Source organism: Fringilla coelebs, assembly GCF_963513975.1.
Source record: "Fringilla coelebs genome assembly, chromosome: 3".
In the NCBI taxonomy this organism is placed as follows: Eukaryota; Metazoa; Chordata; class Aves; order Passeriformes; family Fringillidae; genus Fringilla; species Fringilla coelebs.
The window spans coordinates 72,969,989-72,980,453 of NC_140030.1; the positions used below are offsets into that span (position 1 = coordinate 72,969,989).

The 10,465-nt window shown below is 39.2% G+C and overlaps 1 protein-coding gene across 1 annotated transcript in view; it reads right to left on the bottom strand.

The window, feature by feature from the left end:
• TTC13 (tetratricopeptide repeat domain 13) overlaps positions 1–10,270 on the bottom strand; it is a 38,056-nt gene extending 27,786 nt beyond the window's left edge. The window contains exons 1-4 of the mRNA XM_084203544.1: positions 10,063–10,270; positions 6,180–6,274; positions 3,351–3,426; positions 622–692 (exon numbers count right to left, since the gene is read on the bottom strand). Coding sequence (XP_084059670.1) covers positions 622–692; positions 3,351–3,426; positions 6,180–6,274; positions 10,063–10,261 — 441 coding nt within the window. The 5' untranslated portion in view covers positions 10,262–10,270. The remainder of the gene's footprint in view (positions 1–621; positions 693–3,350; positions 3,427–6,179; positions 6,275–10,062) is intronic.
• Between the last annotated feature and the right edge of the window lie 195 nt (positions 10,271–10,465).

The window sequence follows — 10,465 nt, forward strand, 5'->3', positions numbered from 1 at the left end:
ATAAATTGTTGGGGCTGATTTTGTTTTAAATGTGACTACCTCCTACTTAACTGCAGAAGATTCTGAATTCTTTATTTTCGTCTGGAAAAGCACTCATAATAAGTATTAGTTATGTTTTATTCATATATTAAACTAATTAAATTCTTACCATTGAAAAAGGACAAAGGCAGCATAAAAAATCATTTATCATTGTGAAAGCAATGTGTTACTTGCCACTAGCAATAAATTATCTCTGTCAGGGCTTTTTTTCTCATGTTATTGACACCATGCTGTCACCCAAAAAAAGTCTACTTTAAAGTATCTCATCTTACACAACAAGCAGACAATCTAAGAAACTTCAGCTCTGCAGAGGTCAAGCCTCTGAAAACACGTGTTCTTTTGGTCAAAGTGCCATAAAAACTTAATGCCTACAGATGAGAAAAATACTCACCATATAACCAAGATACTGATCACCCAGTTCTAACAGTATGCTTACGTTTGGATGGAAAAGAAAATGAACAAACAGTAGAATAATTACTCTCATTTAAAAATCCTTAATTTAATATTTGTTTTATCAAAAGCCATAAGTGGCAATGGATATTTTCATTAAGTTATTTTTTGGGGTCCAAGTAGAAAACTTACCTGCAGCATTGTTGAAAAATGACGTATAGCTTCATCATACAAGCCGTTGCCAATCAACACATATGCAATTGCTAACAAAACATTAAAAATGTAAATAAAACAGAAAAAAACCAAGGCTTTTTAAAACTATTAAATACTACCAAATTCTAAAATGCTTAAGTTCCTACATGGCAGTGAAGATTATTTTAATCAGAGGATTCCTGGATGGCCACCAAAATGGCATGACTTTTTCTCTCCTTTTTACAAGTCGTTTAGGAAAGGGCCCATGTTTGTTTCTCAAAGACTTAGGATCAGAAAAGGTACTATGATCCCAACACAATAGTTCTGGATGCTTTCTCATTTAGAAGTGCCTCCTGGCTAACTTTTTTTGACAATTTGGTTAGGGAACTTCTACTTGTTTGTACAAATATTGATAAACTTTATTAGTTCACAATAAGGTTTTCCTTTATTTGAATTACCTAGAAATACCTCAACTAAACTGATTTCATTATTTATAAAACTGAAACTGAAAAACAACTAAATCTTCAGCTATGTTATAATCATGAAAAATTTTCAAATTCTTGTGCATCCCCCCATTTTGAAGTAGAAGCCAAGTGTTTGAAAAAGAAACAGACCATCAGTAATATGTTCCTGTAATCTCCACAAGATATAAAAATACAGTCAAATCACAAAACTGGAAAGCTGTAGTTTTGCTTGCACGACTGAAGTTCAGTTCTGACAGCTGAATATCTCAAGACGGTTTCATTTTGCATGTTTTGATCTCTCACAATTCTTAACTCTGAGCTAAGCTCTGTCAACACTGCCAACAAAACCCAGTACCTTGAAGACCACAGCTATGAAAATTAGGGAGAACTTTTCCCCAGGCAGTTTGTTCAAACATCTGGCAGTGGAATTATGAGCAGATTTCACCTTTCACCACTTAAAATGAATTTAGCAAGAGAATAGGCACCTCTTAGCTTAATTATTTATTCAAACATGAGAAGAGACAAGTAAGTAATTTAAAGCAAAGGCATTATTAATAGGACACAGACACTTATCTTTCAGACAGGCAGAGCCACATTGTTTTGGCAGTGCTGCTAAGCACAGTTCATTAAAAAAGGAAAACAGTTAAATAAAAAAGAAATAAGAGGTGTATTTAATCCAAAGCTTGTCTCATGCTCAGAGCACTTCTATTATGAAGAAGGAAATATTTGTGTGCAATATAAGCTTTTCCTCAATACATTAAGAGCTTCACTTGGCACAAATACATAGTATTACCAAAAAAGGAAAAAAAAATGGCCGGGGAAGGACAGGATGAAGAGCTCTTGAATTTTCCTCATTTCACTCTCCTTCGAAACTATACAGTTATTACTATCACCTTTAGGGTTCCAATCCCAGAACACAGGGATGTGGAGGACACAAGATAACCAAGACTTATACTGTCACTCAGTTGTCTTACTGATAACAACTGTATTTAGTTTATACAAGACACTTGGCGAAATACCAAACTGAACTGTGAACTGTCTGTAAAGCTCTGGCAAGTGGCTGATAGCTAGTTCCTGATACAGTACCAGCTTCTTTTTAAACAGTATCTTTTTGATTTTTTAATCTTTAATATTACAAAATTACAAGCACTTCATTATGAGAAAAGCTAATGGTTAACAATGGCCTGTTAGCCAAAACATTTCAGTCTCAACATTCCTTCAGAAGGCCCCATACATTCTGTGTTACTTCTCCTCAGAACAGTTAAAAGCAACAAGAAGGACCAAACCAGGCTCCTCACACCTTCCTTGGACAACATCCTTGACTAAAGTGGGTAGATAGGTGCCAGCCTACATGCCAAACATGAGGAAAGCGACCTTCTAGCACAGTATTCCAAGTCTACAGAATAGATACTAGAAGTATCAGATATTTTAATCTGAATAGAAGTCTGGTATTCTTTGCAGGATCCTACGAACATCGCTAGATCGTTTAGGAATATAAAAAAATATTAAGCCCCCAAATTTTCCTGGATAAATTCATGAAGGTAGAAACCATGTCAGAAAAAACCTTCTTAATTATTTTAAATTCATTAGAGGGGATTAAAATCTCTCTTTGCTCTTATACAAAAGATGGTCTGCTGCCTTCCTTGACACACATCCTCAACAATCTCTTTGCTACCTCGTAATACCTCTATTTCAAGAAGCAGTGCAACTCCATTTCTGAGTCCCTTGAGGAAAGCATTTCCGGTTTATATATTAGAAATGCCCCCATTTTTTTTTTTGTGCCAAGTGTGCTTTGGAAAAACTTCAAGTAGCAGCCTAGGACATAATTCAGAAATTCTTCCTGCTGTGTATAAGTTTTGATGGGAGATGTGTGGAAACAGGAAACAGATCCAAGATCTATGCTTCACAGAAAGCATATTGCATTGGTAGCATTTTCTGGATGTTTGAACAGTTTTAGTCATCAATAATCACAGAAAAATGGAAACAGGAAGTAGCTGAGCATATTAAAAAGGACTTAATCAGAATTCTTTTTGCACATCTGCTTAAGCAGACATGGTGAAAAATTCTAGTGAAGAAAGCAGGAAAGGTTTTTAGCAACAGAGATAAATATATGCTTTATATGACCAGAGAAAACTTGCTGTATTTACAGACATGTTAAGATTAATTTGAAGTTAATGCATCACTTCAATCATCAATTTTCAAAACATTTAGTCTTAATAATTAGCACATCCTTCACCTGCACAAACCTAACATAACACATCTTACCCAGTTCTTCATTTGTGTTGTCATTATCAGTAGCAAATGGAAATCGTTTTTGCTCGGCAAGCAACTTCGCTTGACTCTGTAAAACATCATATTTTCAAGTGTTCAGCAAACAACAACACAGAATTTAATAGAAAATCCATGTCTTAAATCCTTAAGAGAATGCCTTAAAACACAAAGTTAAAACGAATGTGATTTCACTAAGGTAACTGAAATCAAGTTCATTCCTAGTCTTCCACAGGGAGAAAAGCTTCTTTTCAGTCAGATTCTGCTGTTTTCTGCTCTAACATAAGGGTAACCAAACCTTGGAAAGAATATCGTCAGCATTTTACCAGGGACTGATGCTTCTGAATTGCATTTGCTTAAGGTGAAGTTTTCTGGCCTTTTTAAGATGCCTTACTTCTTATGAAAGTTTATACTGTTTGCCCTATAATTATTCCTTTGTCTCCTGCAAGGGAAGAGTATTGCAGAAGAGGAAAACACTGAAAATAAACATTGAAAAGAGTATCACTCCATCAATATAGAAAAGCTAAACTTCACAATGCCATACTAAAGAGGCTGTCCTTTCAACAATGACATTCTATCAGTTCTACACTTTGTTCAAACTGTAGTCTTATCTAGGATGTCTGTTCCCTAAATAATGCACCTATTAAAACCAATAGTGTCAAAGACAAGGCCCTCAGAAATGTAGAAATATTCAGCTCTATTTATTTCCACAAGTACTTTTCATAGACACCTGTAAGCTACCAGAGTAGTTTATGTTACAAAAATACAAAATGTTCATTTAAATCAATAGGTCTTTCAAACTGTTTTAGGAAACAAGAAGGGGGGAAAAAAACATCTCTCTCCATTCAGTTATCTTCTTTTAATTTAACTAAATTGCTCATTTCCACTACTGCCATCCTTTAAGGTTGTTTTGCCTGTCCAATCAAAAGTAGTCACAGTAACTGTGTCCATGACACAGACATTTCATTTATCTAAAAAGTGCAAAAGTTAAATGGTCAAATTCCATTGCACAGTTTTTGCCCTGTGTGTCTAATGATGAGGAGAACACTTAAGTTCTTAGAGCAGGCCAAATGTTTTGGAAAGCAAGAATTATTAGCAAATGGATTTTACAAACCTTTTATTTTTTATTGCAATTAAAGGCGATGTATGACTTCTACATTACACTATACCACTGAAAACAGTTACTCTGGCTATATCTGCACCTCTACACTAACAGAGTGTGGCAGTTATTTCCCTTACAGAGAAAAACCATTAATAAAACAGCACAAAAATGAGCAGGGTGAACAGATATAACAATAAAAAAACTAAATCTAGTGCAATCCATATACATTTACAAACACAACATTTTCATATCACCAATGGCCTTCATGCGATATTCAGAAAATCACCTTTAACACTTAACTCTGCAAAACATTATTCTTCTATAGTTGTCTTAATATTACAAAAAACAGCACAACATTTTTACTGAAGGACAATCTCTTCCTTGATGGACTTACAAAAACAGATCTACACATCTTTGTCTGCAGACAAAGATAAGATATAGCCAGATTCCACACTGGTATTGGAAAATAAGCCCCAAGCAGAAGGGTCTCACAATACATTAGAATAATTTCATATGGATTACTGAGCTGCATGTGACAGCAAGAGAAGTACCACTACCTCATCTGTTTTGTCATTACGGAGTAACAGAACCATCAGGGTGGCAGAGAAAGTGGTTTCACGCTTCCTCAACAAACTCTGAATTCAGGTACAGGTTAAACATCCTGCAGTTCTACATGCACAAAAATGTCACTCACTCTGTCTTCAAGAAACAGGAGAATTTTCATCATAGCACCATATCCCAACAGGTTTAATTCTTGCTTTCTTTAAAACAACTGTTTTGGTTTTTTTTTTAACAGGGAAATGTCTTTCTTACAAATATACATTTCACTGTGTTAAAAGAATTGCTGGTACTGTTGGAGTACACTAGAAAGACCTTCTGACCAATATATGATGAAATCTAAGGAGAATATTCAAGTTAAACAATTGGCTTAGTGGATTTGCAGTATAGTAGTTTTAATTCCAAGTGCCAGCTTTGGAGAAATTGCTTCCAGTTAAAATATTGCTTACACACTCCCTCAGCAAGTCATTTCTAAAAATTCACCAAAGGTACTTTGTTTATTCACATGGAAATAATGTGAAGATCTTCCATACCTGTATTCTACTGGACTGAAGACAACATCAAACCTTTGTTCTCAAAAGGCTAAGAGTAGTATTGCAAGAAAACCCAAATTCCAAAATAATCCTCTTGAGGCCTCTCTACTGAAAAATACTCTCCTTTTGTTAGAATATTCTTCACATGCCAGGTCAGTATCACATTTAGTGAAACACGGTCTGAATCCTCTAACTCTCATCTTTGCACAACATTACTTCTGTAGAGACTAGAAGTCATTACTCTTACTTTTACACGTGTTTTGTAGTAAACCTCAGGAAGCCAATCTGGGTAAAAACTAATGCACCTCCCCCTTTTTAAGGCATAGCCACTGCCCCTCCAAAACCAAAAAATTAATTGGTTGATTAATTGAGGCGAAGGTTAACTCTCGACGACAACACCTGCTTCAATTAGTTGACAGCCCTAAAGACTCATGACAGATTACTACAAAGTAATACTTTAATGAGCAACTTGAGTTTATTCATACTTAAGCCTTTTGGGCAGCAATGCCTACTGATTAATAGATCTATTTGCATTTATTCTAACTTCATTCTAACTGGTTATGCAGCTGAAATGATCTGCAACTTGAAAAATCGAGTAAAATTATTTTGTACGCTATATTCTTGATAACATACCAGAATTTTTTCTGTATTCAAGGAAAGTATAGATTCACAGGACGATGATCCTCCTATGTCACAATCCGATTCATGGAAGTGCAAAAATGATGAATCTGGGAGAAGAGAGAGAAAATACTTTTAGGAACTCATAGAGTTACATATATGTTCTCTTATCATGTCTCACATTTCCTCATGTTTGGCTGAACAGCTTCCCCACTGGGCACCCCACAGGGCAGAACTTTCATGAAGTGCTTTCTGCCCATAGCACTACACCCGCAGAGCCAGGGAAGCAATAGCTGACATGAAAGCTTTATCTAATTAGTTTTATCCCTACTTATGTTTATGCTTCTGGTTATAAATAGATTAATAAAAAGAGGTATGGAAAAAATGGGGCAGGGGTGAAAAAGGAGGAAGCTGGAAGCAAATAACAAGGGCTTGGGGTAGGCATGTCCTCTTTCAGCATTATGATTCCTTCCCTCATCCAAAAAGTAGCATATAAAATTCATTCCAGTCCCAGAGAGAGAAATAAATGGAATGGACCATAAAGAGGTAGAGGAAACCTGCCGAAAACAGAGGTATAAAGACCGTAAAGAACAGCCAGAATAATGAACTGTAATTGACCGCTCATATAAAAAGGTAAGCTAAAAAGAATGTCATTTCAAAAAGCGTAAGACTGATTCATTTTTCCTAAAAGTCAAACACAGCTTGTTGACATAGCAGAGAAAAAGTTTACAATATCAAACAAATAAAGAAGTAACAACAATACTCCCTCAGACTGATAGATTACAGAAACCACTACTTCCCCTATACGATGCTTTTAATTGCACTTCCAATATAATTGTTAACTTTCAAATCTTTGGCACCTGAAGCTTCTATCATCTTTAAATATTTCAAGAATAAACAAGAAAAAGCAAATATACAACATTATCTCCTTGAAACCATCTCACAAATACCAAATTTTATCATCTCCCTTGACATATGTAAATCTAAATTTGATGCTAAGTTTGAAAGGCTGGGGGGCAGGGTGTGCTCTTATATTTTGACTTCTTAAAGATTGGAGTTAATTAATTCTCTATCTCTCACAAGTACAGAGCTAAAAAAGAAACAGTCTTCATGTAAAGAGAAATAAAGGCAGCATCTAAAATCAGTCCCTGTAAATAGGAACTTGGATCTATGTTGGGCCATAAATGATAACCACTGGGAGAAGTTTTACAACAAAAGCAAGGGTGGCAAAAAGCAGAAGTTCAAAGTTTAAAGTCAGTCCTGTGAGAACAGTGGCAAACTACTCATAGTTTCCAAAAAGAGTGCTGCCAGCATGAGCTTTCATCACTGCCCTTTGTTCTTCACATTGGTCAAACACTCCTGTGATACACCAGCATTATTAACACGTTACTTGTTCCTGTTGGTGCTTGTGATTCAGTAACTTAAGAGTTCCGGCTGCCGACTCAACAAGAAACTTTTGCTTCAGACATCAAAACAAAGAGGTGCAGGCATGGCCTACCTCTGGAATAATTTTCTTCAAAACAGCAAGGATTTACTGAAATAATTTTTTTAAGGTGGTGGGGAATAAGAAAGCCAAGCCACAAGCTTGATACAAGCTACAGCAGGGAAAGGCCCCCTCAAATCTTGCAGTTCTTGGGGCAACAGACTGCTTTACTCATATGGAGAAATGGATCTGGCTTTGTCTGCAAGTCTGACACAATCAAAACTGAACCACATGAACAACTTCATGAAAATGAAGTTTTCTTCATTTTCAGGAACACCAACCAGAGGAAGTACTTTGGACCTTGTAGTAGGCTACAGAGAAAATTATTTGAGACCAAAAAAATCTCACAGATTCTGTGCAAGCTGTACTAAAACAAAGACTGAGAGCTCAAGGGAATTTTTCAATTGGCAATTCATTTAGTCCTAACACTTAAACAGCAAGGAGTGAATTGGTATACAGATATTTGAAGGTAAGTATGTTGTTCTCTAAGTAAGGCCTATCTTACTACCAGTGCATGCAAGGTACCTGAGATACCTGATGATTCAAGCAGAATTCTTTGTACCAATCCTAGCTACACCGGTTTCTTTAAAACAACATCCGCTGTTAAATCAAAATCTAATCTTCCAATTCCACCTCTGAAGGAGTGCCTTGAGCCAATCATTCATGTCAGGTCTAGTAACAGATGTAATCAAGTGCTTTGCCATTTATTAACTTGCAGGGTATACAGATTTTTATCTCAACACTGGGTGAAAGTCTTCTTGTTTTATGCTTAAGCTTGAACAATTTGTAGCAACGGTTACCTGAGATAACTTTCAAGATCTGATTTCATGTTTACATACTATGGCTCTCAGCCACTGTGGCCACACACACAACACAAAAAGGTAATAAAAATTAACCAAAGAACTTTAAAATGTGAAGACAAAAGCACATGCACAAGGGAGGGGAGAAAGCAAAAACCCAGGCACAGGAAACTCATAAGAAGTTATTTCCACAAAGTCTACTATTCAAATGGATTACATTAATTTTATATTAGTTGTTAGGGACCACAGGAATTGCTGATATGAGCACAGGCTTTATGAAATAAAGGGCAGGAAAAAAAAAATCACAAAACCAGGAGGACAGCTAGGATGTCATGACACATCACTGGTTATTCTCTTATAATAATAATGATATTTTATTGTTATTATTATTATTATTATTATTATTATTATTATTATTATTATTATTATTATTATTATTATTATTATTATTATTATTATTTAGTATCATATTCCAAGCAATTGATAGACCTTTTTCTTCATCTGTATTGCGAGCACACTGCAATTCAGACTGGCATCTTTGTATGGCCCATTCACACCATGCTCAATATCAACAATCATAACACAGTAAACCACATGATCCAGATACAAAAGATATTCAAAGCAGATAAAAATAGTTTAAACTACGCCTGTATTACAGGACATCAATTAACCTGAGAAATAGCAGAAGATCTGCTACCCAAACTTGGCACTCATAGGCGAAGCATCCAGTTCACCAGTAAAATAGCTATAACTGTAGCCAAAATGAAATTGAGCCACATCTCACTGAAACATGGAACTGATATGGTTGGAAGAGACCCATGGAGACCATCCAGTCCAACCCTCCTGCAGGGTCACCTCCAGCAGGTGACACAAGAACACATCCAGGTGGGTTCTGAATGTCTCCAGATAGGGAAAATCTGCAAGCTCCTTGGGCAGCCTGTTCCAAGCGCTCTGACACCCTCATACAAAGTGGTTCTTCCCCAGGCTGGACTGGAACTTGTTGTATTTTACTTTGTGGTCACTGCTCCTCATCCTGTCTCTGGGCATCACTAAAAAGTCTGGCACCATGCTCTTGACACCTTAATGAGATTCCCTCTCAGTTCTTCTTTCCTTTAGACTCAACAGGCCCAGCTCTCACAGTCTCTCTTTGTAAAGGACGTTCCAGACCCCTGGACCCTCTCCGGCAGCTCCGTGTACTGAGAAACTCAGCAATATAAGCACGGAGTACAGGCGTATCCCCACACTACGGAGTGCAGGAATTAAAAAGCAGGCAGAGTCCAGCGGCTGGGCTCGGGAGGTGAATGGGCAGCAGGGACCCAGCCGTGTGGTACCTAAGGCTTGCCCGCCCCGGAGTGAGAGGTTTTCCTCGGCTCGCTGCCACAGCCTCCGTGGCTCCGCGCCACACAACGGCGCGGCGGGCTCGGCGCTGCCGCTCACCCGCCAGCAGCCTCGCCGTGAGTCAGTCGAGGGCAGCGGCGGCACAGCCGAGGGGCCGCCGGCACCCCGCACCGCCCCGGGCCCCCACCAGCACCGCCGCCCCCGCCCGCCGCTCCGGCGGCCTCGGCGCTGCCGCCCCGGGCTGCGGGCGGTCACCGCGGCGACGCCCCTGACTCACCGCACTCGGCCGAGTACTGCTCCGCCCACTCCCCCGCCGGGCCGTGGCGCTGCCGGTGCCGCTCCTGCTGGAACAGGGACAGCGCCGGGTAGCGCTCGGTGAGGGCGAGCGCGGCCCGGGCCAGCAGGGCCAGCACGGCCAGCGGCACCCACGGACCCCGCGCCAACCCGCCAGCAGGTGCCATCTTCACGGCGCGCATGTGCGCCGCCTCGGCCGGGAACACGGGCTGTCCCCGGCGCCCCTCCCACGGGGACGCCCTCGCACTGCCCCCTGGGACATGGAGTTCTCCACCGGCACAGTCGGGCGTGCGGCAGCGGCAGGAAAACCACAGCTCCCGGGATCCAGCGCGGCGCGGTCTGGCTCGGCCGCGCTCCCGAACGCGGAAACGAGGAGGCGGTGTGGA